An 18838-nucleotide genomic window follows, 5' to 3' on the forward strand; every position below is an offset into this window, starting at 1 on the left:
CAACTCCCAACTTTGGTGGCAAAAGAGCACAGACTTTAGCCTAATGAGGAGGAGGAACCGAATCCCAACCCCGTCATTTACTCGGAACGGGAGCCTAATCTCTCTGAGCTGCAGTTTCCACACCTGAGTAGCGGGGAGAGCCATACCATCCCTCTCCAGGTCTGACGCTCTGGCACCTGCAAGCGCTTGTCAAGCGTCAAACCTTCTCCGAGTCCCGCCCCCTTTCTCTCCGGGCGCATGCGCCGCACAGGGGCGCCTTTTACGACGCGGCGGCCGCGGCGCGCTTGGCGGCCGGAGCGGAGTGGGGTGAGCGCAGTGCGGGAGGCGGTGGCGGCGGCGGGGCAGAGGGGACGCGCGGGCGGCGGCGTCGCCATGTCGCACGGCCACAGCCACGGCGGGGGCGGCTGTCGCTGCGCCGCCGAGCGGGAGGAGCCGCCCGAACAGCGCGGCCTGGCCTACGGCCTCTACCTGCGCATCGACCTGGAGCGGCTGCAGTGCCTCAACGAGAGTCGGGAGGGCAGCGGCCGCGGTGTCTTCAAGCCGTGGGAGGAGCGGACCGACCGCTCCAAGGTGGGCCTTCCGGGGCCTGGGGCGGGCGGGCTGGCGAGGCGGGGACCCGCGCGGGGCCTCCCGTCTTCTCTGTCGGCCTCCGTGCTGCTGTTAAAAATAACGACAGCCCGCTTGCCAAGCGCTTTCCCGTGCCCGTCACCTGCCCTGCCCCTGGGAAGAAAACAGGGTCGAGTCTCCCCATTTTGCAGATAGAGGAACTGAGGCCCAGAGAGGGGAAGGGGCGCTTTGGCTTTACACAGTCAGTATTCTCTTCCAGAGCTTCAGGAGGTGGCGGAGGATGGCCGTGAGGGCGTTTTCCCTACTGTTTGACTGCTAGTCCCAGTGACTGCCTAATCATATCACCTGATGCAGACCAAAGACAGGCTAGGCGGAAGAAGCGTGCTACCCGTTCTAGAGCATTTACCACTGTGGGGTCACAGAGCCGTTTGAACGCTCTGGCATGGATTTTTACACACGATTTCAGAAGGCTAGTTGGGTCTGGAAGTTCATTCAGGGGCTCCCTATTGAAGAACCCTCCCAGAGGATGGTCTATAGACTATTAACTTACTAGCATCAAGTTAATAAGTGCCGGAACACCCAGGGAGGTTGACTATTGGCCTTGAACTCCAGTCATAGAACAGGGTGGAAGACGCCTGAAATTGTAGGCTCTCAGCAAATATTTGTTGCTTTCTCCTCCCCACTCCCCGTCCCCTCCAGTTTGTTGAAAGTGATGCAGATGAAGAGCTTCTGTTTAATATTCCGTAAGTATCTCCTTGGTGTTTGCCTCAGGCTAGATAGGCTATACCCAGTTGTCTTCTCAGGATTCATTCATTGGTTGTGTCAACGGCACACATCTGTTTCTAGAAATGGGAGAAATTACAGTGTGGTGGGTTTGAGGAGGAAAGCATAAAGATATATCTGTTGAAAGATAACTGAGGAGTCAAGGTAAATATCTTAGAACTGCAGAATGCCAGAGGCAGACAGGATCTTAGAAATGTTCTGGTACAAGTCTGACACATGAGTTAAACTGAAGCCCAGAAAGGGGAAGGGTCTTGTCCAGGGTCACATAGCTTCACAAAAGTTCATACCCAGGTTGACAACTTCTTTTGCATTCTGGCAGATTTACAGGCAATGTCAAGCTCAAAGGCATCATCATAATGGGAGAGGACGATGACTCACACCCCTCTGAGATGAGACTGTAAGTGGTGAGGGCTCAGGCCCTCAGGAAGCTCCTAGTTCTCTTTTTTCTCTGGTAGCACTTTATTCCAGAATGACACACTTTTTTTCTTTTTACTGGGTTAAATATCCCCCTCCCCCCAAATCTTGGTCTTGTTCTGTATCAGAATACACTTACCTCTTCCTGATTTAACGACTTTTTTAGATTAACCATCTTTAGGGCCAGTAGCTTGTGTACTTGCTGTGACACCATTCATCGAGAGAGCATCCATTAAAGGCCAACTGTTGATGACTTTGCTGTTTTCTTAGTAACCCAGCTGCAGATCTCAATGATCTTTGTGGTTTCTATGCTTGGGCTTAGTTTCCACATTTACTCGTGTTATTTCACATGGTTAAAATCTTAGCGTGTGTTTTCGTTGACACGGAATTACTTCTCCATCTGCATGTGCATGTCCTGTAGTTAGCAAAGTTCTGTAAACCTCTTGTAACACTGGATCTGCTGCTACCAGGGTTAGTACTCCATTTTTGACAGCTTGCCTTAGTCCGGCATAGCCTTCCTAAAAGTAGGGGGAAACATTTTTGACTGGTAGAGAAAGAAATACCAGAAGAACTTTATACATAAAAATTTTTTTTTCCTGAAAAATTGGTCAATTTAAGTGAGAAATTTAAGAAATTGATACTGTTTTTGAAAGTTAGAAACATGAATTTGAAACCAAACCCACATATTTAATCATTTTAAGGAAACAGTACGTTTGAGTTGATGGTTTTGGAGACGTGTTTACTGGGGAGATGGATAGACTTGAGAAAACTAGAAGTCTGTGTTGCGTTGTGGTGAAGAGTGGGCTCTGGAATAAACTGCTTGGGTTCAAATTCTGGCTGTACCACTGGTGAGCTGCATGACTTTGGGGCATTCCTTCTCTTTATCTCAGTGCTCTCATATGTAAAATGACAGTAGTAATAGTGTGAACCTCTTAAGACTGTGGAGATGATTGATACATAACATGTAAAGAGCGTATATAGTAAGTCCAGAACATAATAAATGTCCAGTTATGGTAGGGCAGGTACAAATACTTAAATAGTCCTTGGTTCTGAGCACTTTACATATATGAATGACACCAGATCTGAGGTGTCATTCATTGTAATTCTCTTACGTGCCATTAATTTTTAAAAATTTGCTTATTCAACTGTGACATGCCACTGACACATCTAGAAAGGTTAAGTTGGTATTTAATGAAATTTAAACACAGACGAGGTGTTAGAGGATTTTAAGGAATTATTGTCAATTGTTAATTTTTGTAAAATGGTATCATTTTAAGAGTGGTATTTTAAGAAGTTCTTACTTTTTGGAAATAAATACTAAAGGGACGCCTGGGTGGCTCAGTCATTGAGCGTCTGCCTTTGGCTTGGGTCGTGGTCCCAGGGTCCTGGGATCGAGCCCCACCTTGGCTCCCTGCTCAGCGGGAAGCCTGCTTCTCCCTCTCCCACTCCCCCTGCTTGTGTTCCCTCTCTTGCTGTGTGTTCTCTCTCTCTCTCTTTTTTTAAAGATTTTATTTATTTATTTGACAGAGCTCACAAGTAGGCAGAGCAGCAGGCAGAGAGAAGGGGGGAAGCAGATTCCCTGCTAAGCAGAGCACCCAACATGGGGCTCAGTCCCAGGACCCTGAGATCATGATCTGAGCCAAAGGCAGAGGCTCAACCCATTGAGCCACCTAGGCGCCCCAGCTGTGTTTCTCTCTGTCAAATAAATAATAAATAAAATCTTTTAAGAAAAAAAAAAAAAAAGAAATACATGAGCGAAATGTTTGGGATTGCTTTAAATTATCAAGCACAAACAAAATGAGGGTGATAGGAAATAGAGATAATGTTGATTATTGAAGCTGATAAATAAATGGATATTCATTGTATTTTTCTCTCTGCTTCTATATATATTTGAAATTTTCCATTGTCAAATTTTAAAGTGTACATATCTTAGAATTGATTTAGTTTAATCTCATCATTGTATGCAATATGTACTATCACTATTCCCACTTTCTAAGTGAGGAAACAGATACAGAGAGGTTAAATCACTTCCCCAAAATTACACAGCTGGTAAGTGACAGAGCCACGCTTTAAACCTAGAAGTCTGGCTCCAGAGACACTGCTTTTAACTACAGTGCTACACTGCCTGTCATAATGCTACTCATAAATGTTCACTGTTATTATTCTGTGCATCATTCTTAGAAACACTTTGAAGCAAACATTTGGTTTCTGAAATTACATGTGTTTTGCTGCCCCTAATGTCTAGGCCCCTCCTGTGTGGGTGTGTTAATAAAACACTGTAGAGATGGTGGGGGTGTGGCTTAGGTCTTTAGAATCTGTGAGTTATGGAGGAGACAGCTGTTTCTTAGATATTTCTTTGAAAAACTTTTTTCTTCACTCGCAGTTTTACTTGACTTTCCAAAGCTCGTTGTGAGTTGGCAGACTTTTGTGCTCTTTCCAAAATGGAAACCCCCAAATTTTATTTTTTTTAAAGAACTGTAAGAGGACTCAATATATAGGATAATTTTGAACACAAATATTGCTCGAGGGTTAAGTTACCTGCTCTTATCTCTTAACTTTGTTTAATAGGTTTCTGCCAAAAGTATTTTTTCTCCCATGAGTAAGCTGTTTTATTTAACCTCCTCAGCTTGGTCTGAATATGCTGAGTTGCTGATTCTCTCCATGCATTTGCTGCACGTGACCTGGTTTGAGCCTCCTCTTTGTGTGTTGCTTCTCATGTGATCTTAACCCACTCAAAGATGCCACTGGCTTATGTTGCAGTTCTCAGCTCTTTTCTTGTTGGTTTAAAGATATTTGTGTATAAATGCCAGTAAAATGCCATTCCTAAAATTTGATCTCCTTTTGATAAAACTGAAGGCAGTTGAGTCAATAAGGAGTTTTTGAAAAACTGAAAAATATGCACAGTATGATAAGGCACGTTTCTTGATTTTTCTTCCCTTTTCTTTCTCAGGTACAAAAACATTCCACAGATGTCCTTTGATGATACAGACAGGGAGCCAGATCAGACCTTTAGTCTGAATCGGGATCTTACGGGAGAATTAGAGTATGCTACAAAGTAAGCACTTGGCCTGGCTCCACTCTCTGGCGTCTCCTGAGGAACAGCAGGTGTTCATTTGCAGTGAACATATATGCATTAGCACTTACTGAGCTTACAGTTTAATTTTGGCCTATTTCCTGCTTTCTTAGCATGAGAAATGAGTTCAAACAGTGGAGGAAACTTGATCCTTAGCTTGGTTAATTTTTGGCAGAGATAGAGTGCTATCCATAGACATGTTAAACTTGTAAGCTGACAGATCTGAGTGATCTCCTCGGGCGGTCTTGGGAAAGATGGTTTCAGAATTCTTCTTTGCATAGTGGGTTTACAGTAGGCCACGTTACCCAAGACCACCTTACGTCTTCACTGGTTCTTTTTCCTAATGGGAAGGTTGGTGAGATCAACACCGAACTTGGGTTAGAAGCCTTGCCTGGTCAGATAGCATTTCTCATTCCTGCTCCTTGAGGGCAGGGCAGTGTTGACTCATTTTTCTATTCCTATTCCTTGGAGCAGGACTGGTTAAGATGCTCAGGCAGTTTCCACTGAATCAATTCTTGTCCAGAAGAGAAGAATGATACATAAGAGTCCAAATGTTCTCCAACATTTACCTGGGTTTTAACCACAAATTGGAGCTGAAATTGTTGTTTTTGTCCTGGTGGTGAATAGTCATTGAATTTTAACCTGTGTCTTCTCTATCCATTTCTTTCATACTCTAGAATTTCTCGTTTTTCAAACGTCTATCATCTCTCAATTCATATTTCAAAAAACTTTGGAGCTGATACCACAAAGGTCTTCTATATTGGTCTGAGAGGAGAATGGACTGAGGTAAGAAGGGGCAGGAAGCATACCTAACCTCCCCCCCGCCACCCTGCACATATGTACATACATTTGATTACATCTGTTTGCTGTGATATGGACACTCTAAGGGAAGGAAAAAAGAGCAAGTGAGATACCACTTGCTCTCAATCTGTGTATAATTTTTCTTGGTTTCGTTTCTGTAAACAGTCCATCTCTTTTGACAGGCCATAGGTATTTTTAAGGGAATTGAATTAATAAAGTTGATATCAATTCATTTTTTTCACTTTGAGATTCTTTTCTTCATTGACATTTTTGATAACTTTTCTTGTTTCAGGTACCCAGAGATAAGATAATAAACAAGATAGATAAGGTCCTCTTCTCTCATGATGGCACTGTAATAGTGGGGGAATAAATCTTTTGAGTTATGGGGTGAATTATTGATAGTGATCTTTGCAGTCTCCCTAGGATAAAAGTTTCAGAAGGGGGAAGAGATGACTTCCAGAAATGAACCTGAATAAGGACTACTCCAGTGTGTGGTCTGGGAAATGACTAGCTGACCCAGACTCTCCCTTTTCTTGCAGCTTCGCCGACATGAGGTGACCATCTGCAATTACGAAGCATCAGCCAACCCAGCAGACCACAGGGTCCATCAGGTTACCCCACAGACACACTTCATTTCCTAAGACTGGCCAGGGCTCCCACAGAGGCGCTGTGTCGGTGAAGATGTACAGCATCCTGTTGGGGAGGACAGAGAGAGAAGGTTCCAGAGAGAGTTGGTGCCACAGCCTCTGCCAAGCTTTGTCTTTGGGGCTTGCTGCAGAAACCTGGCTGATGGAAGAAGCCCACGCCACCGGAGAGGGTAGTGTGGGTGCTGAGGACAATCGTGGTTCTCTAGGGCCTAGAAATTGAGTCTTGGGCTGATCGGCATCTGGCAGTCTTTGGGTAATGTCTGCCTTTCCAGTCAGTGTGGCCACGGGATCCCAAGTGTCTTGTTGCTTTGTGGCAGGATTTTTGTGTGACTTGTTTTTTTAAAAAATGGAAACTATTTCCTGGGCTCCAGTAAACTTTCTGAAGCCTTCAGCATTGTGTTTCTGTTAGCCATCAGGAGGGTCTCCAGCTAGAAATCCTTGTCCCTGCTTGCTCCTTCTTCCTGTCAGCGTTCAGCATTCTTGTCAAGTTGCCCAGCTTGGAGTTGTCTGTCATGTACTAGTGTCCCATGGTTAGAGCTAGAAGAGCAGGAATCACCTGATGATGCTTAATAGCTTGAGGAGGTCTTTTTTCTTACTGCCTAGGTAAGCAGTCTGGGGAGAGCATGGGCATCATTTCTGTGTGAGTTACCCTGGTTGGATAAGATTGGGACTTAGGTAAGATTCCCCTTGGGACATCCTTAATGTTTATTAGCTTCTAACTAGTGTCGTAAGCGCAATGCCCAATATTGGAGATCTCAGTTCTTCTGTTCATGGGTTTTTATTCACCGTAACTAATAAGCTTCCTAATAAATCTTTGCCAGACTTAATGTTTGTATATTCTTTTGATTTCTTGGTAGTACTGATGAAACTTTTACTTTACTGGGAACTTTGACATTTTCTGTTGTTTTGTACTAAGTAGGTTTTAGTGCCACAATTTAAGACTAGATCATTTTCTCCAGGAAAGGTACAGTGGACTAAAAACACTCCTACACCCCACCCCCACTCCCCTACACTTTGTAAAGAGGAAGGTGAGGTTACAAACCATGGTCCAGTTCTCATGAGAGGAAGTAACTTGTGGAGTGACATTTACAAAACAAGGGAGAACAGATTCTGGAGCTCACCAGAAGAAATGAGAGCAAGTAAAGTAAGTGAGCAGCGTTTGCGGACCCGACTGGACTTAAATTTTGTAAGTCAAGACAGCAACTGGAGACAGTTTAAGTATCTAAAATGAGGGGATTTGAGATGGTCAGTATTCTCTTCCTTTGCAGAAAAAGAAACAGTGAATAATGGTAATTAGTGTTGAATCCTATCCTCTTGAGAAAATTCCTCTGAAGTGTTGGCCCACACTATTTCTCCAGCCTGTCCAAGGGAAAGCCTGCCACCACCAAGCTTTGTCAAGCCTCAAGATTTCTAAAATGTAACCTGAAATCAACCAGAGTGCAAATACAATTCTTGATGCTCTAAGGGTCCCATTCCTCAGCCACGGCCTCTTTATTTCAGTTTGATCATTTTGGAGATTAAAAAAAAAATAAAGACTATGTTTTAAAATTTGGAGTAGGAGGAACGTCTTAGAGCAGACTATCCCTTTATTAGTTCCACTAATTAAAGCCTAATTGTAGGCAGGCCCTAGGATTGGGCTTCTGAATTTGAAACTTCACTCTGAAGAATTTGTACAAGAACTTGAAGTGCCCCAGGGTCCCAGGCAATTGGGGGTGCAGGAGGAATTGTTTGCTCTTCTATAAGCAGACATAGCAGAGCTCCTGGAGCAGGGGGTGGGTGGCTGGCAATTACGTGGTCTGGGCACACTCATCCTTTTCTGACATCCAGTCTGGTTCTTCGGCTTGTTGCAGTCCTCAGGACTCAAAAGATTTCCTGTTCAAAATCCTGGTATTTTAGGCTCTGTTTTTGTGACCTGTTGAGCAATTCAGACAAACCGCCTCTCAGTCTGGAAAAGTACTTGGAGTTCCCAAGTTTGCTGTTTTCTTTCAGTTCAAGAAAACTACTGTAGGTTACACTGGGCGAATGAGTCCTAAGCTACTGAGGTAGCAGCATCCCTCATTTCCTGTTTGTAGGTGCCCACATGTTCTCTTAGGGACATAGCCCTTCAACCCAGTTAGCTGCCCTTTCCAGCTTTTCTGTGGCCCCGGAGCCCATTTCCACTTTATCAGTGTATCAAGGGACAAAATGAAGCCCTTTTGTTCTTAACAACGGGAGCTCATTGACGGTATTCTGTGCCTTGTCCACAAGGCATTGCTTGTTGAGGGCAGAGCTAAGACACGCTTCCTGTCCAGCTGTCCTGATGTGATCTCTGTTGTTTTCCCAGGGTTCTTTTTAGTCATTAAGTCCTCAGGCTGTAATTTTACAGTGTATAAAGCATTTCCACACGGCCTCATTTGAGCCTAACAGTAAAGCTGTGAAGTAGGCAGGGTGGTGTTTATCACCGTGTTACAGGTCAGCAAGCAGGCGCAGACAGGCAGCATTACAGTGTCATCCTGAAATTGCTGTTTTCTTCCCCTCCCTGAGCGTCGGTTTCCTCATCTTTAGAATAAGAGTGGAGGCCGAGATGGCCACTAAGGATGTCTTCAGTGCACGATGCCCTCCATCCAGTGTATGACCCATCCGAAACTATGCCAGTGTAAGCGCTGGCTCTCCTTCCGCATAGCTCTCCTTCAGGAGGCGCATGGGCGGTGGTAGCAGGCGGGAATTACCGACGCGCTGCCTAGAACCTGCCGGGGACTCGGTGGCTTCATTACGGGGGGTGGCCCCACCGTACCCAACATGGCAGCTCCTATCTGGCGGATCGCCGACGCCCACTTCCGGGTTCCGTACCGCTGGCCAGGCTACTTCCGGCAGCGCGATGGCTGGGTTCCCGGGACTCGAACGGAAGTTCCGGCGGGGGCGGCCGAGGGGGAAGAGTGTGTGTCTGTGCAGGAGAAAGAGGAGAATCGCCCGAGAGGTCTCGAAACCCCCAGGGAGTGGAGGTACCCTTGTCCGGGGCCAGCCGACAGAGGGAGGGCGAGGGGAGGAGACCGGACCTCCGCGGGGGTCCTAGCGAGTGGGGAGGCGACCGCGGTTGTGAGGGATGGGGGTGGGGAGTAAAGTGCGAAGAGGCGCTGGCCGGTCTTGGGGACTTTGCGGGTAGAGAGGGGCAAGAAGGCGTCCGGTTAGGATGGGACGGACTTAGCGTCGGAAGTGGAAGATCCCATTGTGGGGCTGGGGCTCCCCGGGGTCAAAAGTAGAACACCCCTTTGTGGGCAGAAGAGAGGGTCCTGGCTCAGGGTAGAAAATGTCACTGTAGGGAGGGAGCGACCGTTGGTCAGAACAGTCGTTCCTAGTGTGGAGAGTGGGAGCCCTTGGCTTAGGGTGGAAGTAGTTACTGTGGGGAGCTCCCTTCCCTGTTCAGGGGGAAAGACATCACTTTGAGAAGGGGGACCCTGGGGTGAGAGGTGGAAGTGTCCCAGCAAGGAAGGAAGGGGATCCCAGCTTAGGGTGAAAGGTGCATCCCTGTGTGGGAAGAAGGACCCCAGGGTCAGAGGTGAGGGATCCCACATGGAGAGGCACATTTGGGGTCAGAGATGGAAGGTTGAAGCTGTGGGAAGCGTGGGGGGGTGGACACCACTGGGAAGGTAGGCGCCTAGGGGCAGGCAGCTTCTGGGGACTTTGGAGGATGCTAAGGATGCAGAGAAGCCCACCAGCCTCACATTCTTTTGTGTGCTTGGGAGAGTCCCAGAGCATGGTCAAACTGGGGGACCTGGTTGGATTCAGTGGGCACTAGCAGTAGCAGGTAGCACCATTCAGTGGGGCGTGGGGCACCAGTTACGGGGTGGGTAGTGGATGGGAGTCTGTGCCTCGTTCTGGGGACATGGGCAGCCCCGGGGGCTTTAGGAATGGCTGAGCCAGAAACTGCTTGTGAAGGCCGGGTGGGGGCTGGATGTTGGGGGGGGTTGGAGAAAATATGTGTGGGGGGGGATGTTGGGGGTAGGGTCTGAAAGCATACTTTCTGGCATTTTACTCCCCTTCGTTTTCAAATAGGGCTGGGAGTTGGGGAGGAGGGAACCCGGGGCTCTATTAGAGGCACGATGATCAGAAAGCAGGAAGGAGGGAGTTAGTGGGGGGACCACGACAGCAGGGGATGCCCTGGCTCCCCTCCCCACAGCCCCTCAGCCCTCCCTCTGCCCCTCTGGATCCCCAGCAAGCTTAGGCTATGTGGTGGGCCAGAATCAGGGGCACTAGGGTGGCTTCTTCTGCTTTTCACCCCTGGAAGGGAGGCAAACTTCCTACTTGCTCTGGCCTGAGACTTTTTGCTTGCCTTGCCTTGCCTGTCTTTTCTTGGTGCACCCTGGAACAGAACCTAGGGTGTTACGGGGCACTGACAGTCTGAGTGGGCCCTCGGTTTGAGGCTCTTCTCCTGTATCAGGAATCTCTCCCCACTGCCTGGTCCTGCTCTTGACCGCTCCCCTGAATTTGCACAGGCCCCAGCCGTGGAGCCTGCAGTGTATGTGTGGTAACACCATGTCTGTGCCCCTGCTCACCGATGCTGCCACCGTGTCTGGAGCTGAGCGGGAAACGGCCGCGGTAAGGCCCCCCACCCGCAACCGCCCTCAGCAGCCCCCAGCCCGGCCCCCAGCCCGGCTGGGGAAACTGGCTGGAAGGGGTGTGGGGAAAAATGGAGGTGATACAGTTGAGAAGGGAGCAAACTGAAGCCAGGGGTGACGGGTTAATAGCCTGTTTGGCTGCTGCCACAGTTCCCCCCAGGTCCTTGGGGGCGCGGGGGGGGGCCGAAGTTGGAGGACTGCGGGGAAATGAGAGCAGGGTGGTGACTGCCCTCTTCCACCTCCCCATGTCTGACCCTTTTTCAGGTTATTTTTTTACATGGACTTGGAGACACAGGGTGAGTGACCTGGAGAGGGAGGGGGCACTTCCTTGGGAAGGTGGAGAAGGGCCCAATGGGCAGGATTGGGGGGGGGGTCTGCACCCTCCCTCTCTCCCTCCCCACATCGGTACCGTTTTCCCCTTCCTACAGGCACAGCTGGGCTGACGCCCTCTCCACCATCCGGCTCCCTCACGTCAAGTACATCTGTCCCCATGCGTGAGTGTCACCCCAGCAAGGAAGGAGCTGAGGCTGGGGATCAGCGGGGGGTGGTCCTGTGGTCTCAGGCCTGTTCTCTCCTGCCAGCTGCATCCTGCGGTCTGGGCCCAGGGCAGTTAGAGGTGCCATTCTCAGCCTTCACTCCCATGGAGCTTGGAGCCCCAGCCCCCAGCCCTAGGCCCTCCTAGAGCAGGGATCTCCTAGACCCAGGAGATCCTGGGCCCCTTCCCCAAGTACTCACCCACTGAGCTGGAACCCCCATCACACGAATGTCAGGCTCTGCTGCTCTGCTGGTGCCCCAGCCACAGCCTCCAGCCCCACGTGGCAGGTTGCCTGGCAACACCTTAAACACAGGCCTTGCCTGTTGGGAGGGGCCCCCAGGGGCTACTCTGCCCCCTCCTGGCTCTCTGCTGTGGCTTTCTCATCCCTTCTGCACATCATGGCCCTTCTTGCTGCCCCTCCCCAGACCCCGGATTCCTGTGACCCTCAACATGAAGATGGTGATGCCCTCCTGGTGAGTTGGTGGGGGTGTTGTGCGGGGGGCCGGGGAGAAAGGATGGGAGCGGAGAGAGCCGCAGGGGGCTGGCCAGGGCCTTCCAGGAGCCAACACCTCTCTCCTCCCCCAGGTTTGACCTGATGGGGCTGAGTCCAGATGCCCCCGAGGACGAGGCTGGCATCAAGAAGGCAGCAGAGAACAGTAAGGCCCCGGCCCCTCCTCACCACCCGCCCTCCTCTCTCCACACCGCCCCCCCCCCCAAGAAAGCTTTGGGCAGTGTCCGGCTCCCTTCCTCGGGCCCCCCCAGCGGCTTTTCCCCTACCCAGTCATGTCCCCTCCCCCAGTCAAGGCCTTGATTGAGCACGAGATGAAGAATGGGATCCCTGCTAATCGAATCGTCCTGGGAGGCTTTTCACAGGTGAGGGGAGACAGAGGGGGTGGGAGGGGGGAGGTGGGCTGTGCCCTCATGACCTTTCATTCTCTCCTCCCTCCAGGGTGGGGCCCTGTCCCTCTACACGGCCCTTACCTGTCCCCACCCTCTGGCTGGCATTGTCGCATTGAGCTGTTGGCTGCCTCTGCACCGGGCCTTCCCCCAGGTGAGTGTCTCTGCAACCCCACTTCTGACCGTTGAGGCTCCTGTGGCTTGGGAGTTGTGCCGAAGCATTGGCTTTGCCCTGGAGGTCCTGTCTGGCCCACAGGCAGCCAATGGCAGTGCCAAGGACCTGGCCATCCTTCAGTGTCATGGGGAGCTGGACCCCATGGTTCCAGTACGGTTTGGGGCCCTGACGGCTGAGAAGCTCCGGTCTGTTGTCACACCTGCCAGGGTCCAGTTCAAGACTTACCCAGGTGTCATGCACAGCTCTTGTCCTCAGGTCAGTGATGAGGGGCCCCTTCCTGCTCCTAGCCCTCTCTCCCCGCTCCAGCTGGGAGCCTCTCACAATCCCTCCTCACCCCCAGGAGATGGCAGCTGTGAAGGAGTTTCTTGAGAAGCTGCTGCCTCCTGTCTAACCAGAGGCGCTGGCCCCCAGCGCAGTCCCCCAGCTCCTGGGGGGCCCAGCACGCGCGGCACCATCTTGGATCTGAGCCGGTCGAGCCCGTCCCCACCATCCCTGACCTGTCCTCTTTCCATAGGCCTCTGGGGCAGGTGGGCTGAGGCCCGGCCAGGCCTTCCTTCCTGGCCTCAGCCTCCTGGCTCTCTGCAGCAGGGGGTGGGCTGCCCTCTTCTCCCGTGTCCCTGGAGGCAGGCCCCCCCCCGGCAGCAGTATTGGGTAGGGCTGTAGGCAGCGGGAGAAAGGGGCCCAGCCGCTGACCCACTCACTCAGGACCTCACTCACTAGCCCCGCTTTGGGCCCCCTCCTGTGACCTCAGGGTTTGGCCCATGGGGCCCTCCCAGGCCCCACCTACCACTCCACCCCCAAGTGATTCTGCCCAGATAATCGTGCGTCTCCTCCTCCTCTCCAGCTGCTTCTCAATCATGAATGTGTCCGTGGCCCTGGGCCCCTGTGCTGCTGTGGGCTACCTGCCCCTGCGCAGGGGTATTGGTGAGGGGGCAGAGTCCTTTGAAGGGGGCCTTCCCTTAGCCTCCCCAATGTGGGGGCTGGGCCCTGCCCCCCCCTTACCCTGCTCCCCCGCAGGCCTGGAGCCTGCAGGGCTGGACTGAGGCTCAAGGTCTCCCCCAGCTGTCCCACCCCACGTTGTCCCCACTCTAGCGCCGGGGGCCAGTGGGGGAGGAGTTGTGTCTCGTCTTCTGTCTCCATGTGGTTTTGGGTGTTTTTCTTGTTGTGTCCTGGATTCCGATAAAATTAAATTGCTTCAACTCTCAGGCTGGATGGTTCTGTCCGAGGAGTAGGGACTGATTGTGTGTAAGAATCTCAGCGTTAGAAAACTTTTATTTTAAATACTTCGGAAAGCTCTTTCAGAGCAGTATAAATTAGTGCCTGTCTCGGGCCCCCTGCTCCCCCATTCACTTCTGGTGGTCCCGATGGGTTCCTGGACCCTGCTGTAGAGAAGAGTTTCGGACCCCCCCAGCTCCTGATCAGTGGAACCCTTGGCCTCATGCCTGGTAGGCTGAGAAGGCCCAGCTGGGGTTTGAGGTAGGGGAGGCTGAGGCCCCTGGGTTCCCACCAGAGGCTGGAGAGCAGGCGCTTGTCCTTTCCCTTCCTGGTGCATGGCAGGGGAGGGTCTCAGGCCTGCGCACCGAAGCCTGAAGGATTCTGCTTCTGCCAGCGCCACAGATCTTCACCTGTGATGGGGGGAGGTGGAGTGAGGGTCCACACTGGGATGCAGGACCCCCCATCTTGGGCAGCCCAGGGTGGGCCTGCTCAGACCCAGGCAGCCCCTGCCTGCTCCTGACTCCCTCCCAGGGGTCAAGCCAGCACCCAGAGTCAGGGGTCGAGGCAGAAACTCACACATCCTGTCCAGCCCTAAGACTGCTGTCCAGCCCAGCTCCTTGAGGGCCAGGCTGGGGTTGGCGTAACAGGCAGCCACATCGCCTTCCCGCCGTGCCACCACCTTGTACGGGATCTGGGAGAGAGGAAGCAGCTATAGCTTAGCTGAGCTGGCCCTGGGAAGGGCCTGGGTCGCTCTGGAAGCCGGGGTAGGGGGTGCCAACGTGGGGCTGGAGTACAGCCGGCCTACCTTCCGGCCAGAAGCCTTCTCCATGGCCTGGACCATCTGTAGCACTGAATAGCCCGTGCCTGTGCCCAGGTTGTAGATCTGCCCAGGAAAGAAGGAGTGGTGGAGCGGGTCGGACCAACTGTCCTCTCTGGACCCCGTCTCCCTCTCCAGACAAGCTTCTCCCTTTCTCCCTACCCGACAGCCGCACTGCTCCTTCAGCTTCCTCAAGGCCGCGATGTGGCCCTTGGCCAGATCCACAACATGGATGTAATCCCGGACACCTGCAGAGAGGTGGTTGGGTGTGGGGGATGTTCAGTACCATGTCTGTCAGCCCTCCCTCTCCCCCCGGCTCCCACTCCTGAGTCCTCCTGGTCCTCGGCTCACCTGTACCATCCTCCGTGTTGTAGTCGCTGCCAAAGACATTCAGTACCTCCCGGCGCCCGATTGCCACCTGGAGTGGAGATCAAGTCAGCTCTTCCCAGGCCCTGGGCACCAGCTGCACCCTTCAATCCTAGCCCCGCCCCACCCCTGCCCTTCCCCCTTACCTGGGAGACATAGGGCATGAGGTTGTTGGGGATGCCCTGGGGATCCTCGCCAATGCAGCCCGAGGCATGGGCACCTATGGGGTTGAAGTACCGCAGCAGCACTGCATTCCAGGTCTGTGGGACACAGGTCAGGGGACGTGTGGGGGCAGAGTGAGGGTGCAGGCCGCGTGCAGGCGCAATCCCAAGCTCTTTTACTGCACCCCCAGCACCCCAGCCATGCCTGATCTCTATCCCTGGAAAGTAGCTGGGTCCACCCGCCCAGGGCCAGGACATGGGGCGAGTCACTGCAGCTCCTGGAGTCCTCCCTCCTGGGTGGGTGATGCTCAGGATCCCACCCTCAGCTTCCCGGGATGCCTGGAGTCCGTGAGTGGAGCCAGGGCTGGGTCAAGGAGGGCTCTCACCTTGTCTGCCCGGCACAGGTCCCGGATCATTTCCTCGATGAAGAACTTAGACTTGCCGTAGGGGTTGGTGCAGCCACCCGTGGGGTGGGCCTCATCCAGGGGCAGGTATTGTGGGTTCCCGTACACGGTGGCCGAGCTGCTGAACACCAGGTTCTTCACCCCGTGGGCCCTCATGACCTGGCCACGGAGGGGAGGTGTCAGTGGCCTTTGCCTGGCACATTACTTCCACCCCGCCCCTTCCTCCTTCACAGGGGAGAGGAGAGGGGCTGAGGTTTGGGCATTCCTGTTTACAGATGGTGAAACGGGGGCGGAAAGGTAGGGAGAGGTGGAGAGACCTGTCTAAAATGGTACAGCTTGGGCCCCCTGACTGTCCCCTCGAGGCCCCTCATCCAGTGTCTGGTCCTGCCTGCCCGGGTGGGAGCCTGGGCCTCCCGGTGTCTGTGACCTTGCCACTTGTCTCACCTCCAATAGCTGGATGCTTCCAGTCAGGTTAACTCTGTAATAATCCAGAGGCTTCTGCACGGACTCTCCCACTGCCTTGAGGCCCGCAAAGTGGATGACTGCCGTAAAGCTGTGCTGCAGGGGTGAAGCCAGGGTCAGAGGTTGCTGCATAGGCCTGGCCCTTGGCAGGGCCCCCTCCCTGCCTTTCAAGCACCTACCTTCTTAAAGAGACGCTGTAGGGCTGCCTGGTCCAAGATGTCCATCTCCTCAAACTCCACAGAGCGGCCTGTAAGCGCTTGAACCCGCTGCAGGCTCTCAGGCATGGAGCCCCTTCCTGGTTGAACACAAGGGTGCCATCAGAGGAGGACATGGGTCCTGGGCTCCCCAGTGATGAGGGAGACCCACACCCATAGGAGGTGGTGTGGAACCCACTGTTTTCCTTCCATCCCTGCCTGAAGCCCGAGCCCCCGCCCCTGTGCTCACCGCGGATGGCGTTGTGGAAGTTGTCGATGACCACGGGCAAATAGCCGGCCTCCAGCAGCTCCAGCACGGTGTGACTGCCGATGTAGCCAGCCCCGCCCGTCACCAGCACCTTCTCCGCCATCGTACCTGGCCCAGAACACAGTGTCAGAGGGGGCCGAGACTGCCCGCTCAGGGCCTCCGGCTCATAGCGGAGGGCATTGGCAGGGTATCCTGGTGAACAGCGCGGCTCTGGAATCGGCCCCGCTCCACATCTGGCTGCAGGCCTTGGAGCTCACTTACTCTCCTGGCCTCACTTTCTACCTCTAGAAGCTGAGCTTGTAATTGTACAAACGTGATGTGGTACGTGCTTTGAAAGGCCTGGCACAACGGGTGGGGAGACTGATGTGCGGGCACCACAATTTCTACTCCCAATTTACCTGGGACTGAAGATGAAACCCAAAGCTTCCAAAGTGTCTGGGGACTAGGCAGTCCTGGCCAGAAGTAAACATGGCAGCAGCACTGCGCCTCCCAAGAGCCCAGTAGGAGGTTCTGCCTTTTCCGATTCAGGCCTTCCAGTCCTGCCATCACTAGGTGCAAACTGGCCAGTGATTAATACCGCCTGCTCTAGGCAGGGCCCCAGACTCCCTCTCCAACAGTCAGCTGGGAGGAAGCAGGAAATATACCAAATGGCCCCAGGGTGGGGTGCTTTGCCAGGCAGGCAAAGCCCAACTCTGGGGCTGCAGCACCAAGGTCCGGGAATGGGCCCCACCCCAGGTCAATCAGGCTGGCTCGGCCTCTACCAATGCATGCCAGGGCCAGCTGGGTCACTGCCCGCTAGGAGCTAACGATCCCATCCAACTTTGGGCCCCAAGGAGACAGGCAGTGTAGACGTGGCCCTGGTTCTGAATCCACTGCCAGGTGTGCACCTCCGCCCTGAACAAACTCTGCGGGCGGGTGGGAGGGTGTGGGGGGAGGAGGTTCCAGACACTCAGGTCTTTCATTCGGAGTGGCCTGGCCCGCAGCCGCCTTCCTCCTGGCTGCCTCAATCCCCCCTCTGGATTTATCCACTCCCACACTCTTAGCGGTTGCTGCGTGCCAGACTCTGTACCGGGCACTTCTGCATTATTTTCTTGGATTCCCTTAACATCCTGATGAGCCAGGTGTGACGGCTGGCACTTCACCAAGAAGGATACTAAGGTCAGAAAGGTTAAGTAATTTGCCTGAGGACACACAGCTGTGATAGCCCGGCTAGAATCCGGATCTCCACGCTCACAACTCGCTAATCTCGCGCCAAGCGGTTCACCCTTCCCCCTCACCACTGCTTTCAGTTGGACTTTGCTCCGGACGCCGAGGCCGCCCCTACCCCCACCCCACCGTGCGGAAACCCTAGAAGTGGTCGCGGATGGGGTAGCAGGAGGCGGAAAGGCTGGTGAGGCCAGCCTCGCCCCGGACCAGCGGGGTGACCTCGGTCGGCTGTCGCCGCCTTGGCTTTCCCAGTTTGCAAAATGGAGGGGAGGAGGCGGTGAGCGTCGGTCTGGAATTTGGGCCGTGGCTCCGAGGGGGCCGAGCTCGGAGTCCCCGGGTCGGGAATGAATGAACCCGTGCCGCCCCAGCCAAGGCAGCGGGAGCTGAAAGCTGCAGGAGCCTGCCCTAGTAGGACTCTACCCAGGATGCGGCCCGGATCCCTGAAGCCCTCCCTCGCTCTCCGCAGACCACCCAGTCCTTCGCGAGCCCGCCAGGCCTCCCACCCATTCGCCTAGCGAACCTGCTCCAAACCGCGCGCGCCCCGCTCTGCCTCCAGCGGCGCCGCCTCCCGCGCCCCGCGTCCGGGTCCCTTTAAGAGCCGACGGCCCACCTGGCCCCGCCCCCTCCACGCCCCCAAGGAAACGTGTCACCGGGGAGCGCGCTACTGGGCGCTGGGAAGGACCAAAGGCGCTGTGGTGCCAAGGCGCCTGCGCGGCGATGCTCGGTTCAGGGGCGAGGGGCGGGGCGGACGAGCCCTGCTCCGCAGGAAATCAGCGACCGCGAGCCCCAGAGGCCGTCTGGGGCGGCGCTGACCGAAGGAAGCTAGTTCTGGAAGGTCTGGTTGCACCCTCCCCCGGCCTCCTCCCCGCGAGGCCGGGAAGGCTCTGCGGGCAAGGGAGAGATCGCGCTGCTGACTGCGCTCAGCCCCCACACGAACCGCCGGGGATCGTAGGTGTGTCCGCATCCCGCCTCCCAGAGTCGGCTAGAAAATGAGGCGGCGCTTCGGTTTCAAGGAAAGGTGGGGCCAAGTGATGGCATCCTGATGAGCCGCCGTCGGAGCCCGGCCCGGAGTCCTGCAGGGACAGACGGCAGCGCCCACACCCGCACCTCCCTGCCCACAGAGCCAGGAGCCTCGGCAACCACCTCGCCAGGGTGTTCCGGCCAGGCCGGAGCGGGCCCGAAGCCATGGGTTTGCAGTCATTAGGAATTCCGGAATCAGGCGGGGAAACGGAGAAGATCCAGAGACCTGCAGACTAGT

General features: G+C 53.9%; 3 protein-coding genes and 1 long non-coding RNA gene across 7 annotated transcripts in view; 2 read left to right on the forward strand and 2 right to left on the reverse strand.

Moving 5' to 3' along the window:
- LOC123387307 overlaps nt 1–11722 on the reverse strand; it is a 56244-nt gene extending 44522 nt beyond the window's left edge. Inside the window, exons 1-3 of one of the 2 annotated variants that reach the window (XR_006601685.1) lie at nt 11616–11722; nt 1904–2282; nt 1362–1409 (exon numbers count right to left, since the gene is read on the reverse strand). This is a non-coding gene — a long non-coding RNA (uncharacterized LOC123387307). Of the gene's footprint in view, nt 1–1361; nt 1410–1903; nt 2283–11615 lie in introns of those variants that run through there. The other variant, XR_006601686.1, reaches the window with a different exon arrangement.
- PITHD1 (PITH domain containing 1) lies at nt 313–7112 on the forward strand. The gene is made up of 6 exons (XM_004741195.3): nt 313–570; nt 1267–1310; nt 1670–1747; nt 4715–4819; nt 5515–5623; nt 6178–7112. Exons 1-6 carry the CDS (start codon nt 373–375, stop codon nt 6277–6279), a joined length of 636 nt encoding a protein of 211 aa, XP_004741252.2. The 5' UTR covers nt 313–372; the 3' UTR covers nt 6280–7112.
- On the forward strand, nt 9128–13692 carry LYPLA2 (lysophospholipase 2). 2 transcript variants are annotated; one of them, XM_013047757.2, is made up of 10 exons: nt 9128–9266; nt 10758–10860; nt 11145–11176; nt 11309–11374; nt 11841–11888; nt 12001–12071; nt 12215–12288; nt 12365–12466; nt 12551–12742; nt 12828–13692. In XM_013047757.2, exons 2-10 carry the CDS (start codon nt 10783–10785, stop codon nt 12876–12878), a joined length of 714 nt encoding a protein of 237 aa, XP_012903211.2. In that variant the 5' UTR covers nt 9128–9266; nt 10758–10782; the 3' UTR covers nt 12879–13692. The 2 variants fall into 2 exon arrangements, with proteins under 2 accessions (XP_012903211.2, XP_004741257.2); XM_004741200.3 differs by having other exon boundaries at nt 12569–12742.
- Nucleotides 13693–13741: 49 nt separating this feature from the next.
- On the reverse strand, nt 13742–18553 carry GALE (UDP-galactose-4-epimerase). Of its 2 annotated transcripts, none has more exons than XM_004741190.3 (11): nt 18101–18553; nt 16357–16482; nt 16092–16207; nt 15895–16008; nt 15433–15609; nt 15032–15145; nt 14871–14937; nt 14682–14767; nt 14508–14585; nt 14279–14393; nt 13742–14112 (listed from the first exon to the last, which is right to left on the reverse strand). In XM_004741190.3, the coding sequence occupies exons 2-11, from the start codon at nt 16475–16477 to the stop codon at nt 14054–14056; spliced, it is 1047 nt and encodes a 348-aa protein (XP_004741247.1). In that variant the 5' UTR covers nt 16478–16482; nt 18101–18553; the 3' UTR covers nt 13742–14053. The 2 variants fall into 2 exon arrangements, with proteins under 2 accessions (XP_004741247.1, XP_004741246.1); XM_004741189.3 differs by lacking the exon at nt 18101–18553 and adding an exon at nt 16773–18048.
- Between the last annotated feature and the right edge of the window lie 285 nt (nt 18554–18838).

This window comes from Mustela putorius, unplaced genomic scaffold (genome assembly GCF_011764305.1).
Source record: "Mustela putorius furo isolate JIRA1106 unplaced genomic scaffold, ASM1176430v1.1 tig00003853_pilon_pilon_pilon, whole genome shotgun sequence".
Lineage (NCBI taxonomy): Eukaryota > Metazoa > Chordata > Mammalia > Carnivora > Mustelidae > Mustela > Mustela putorius.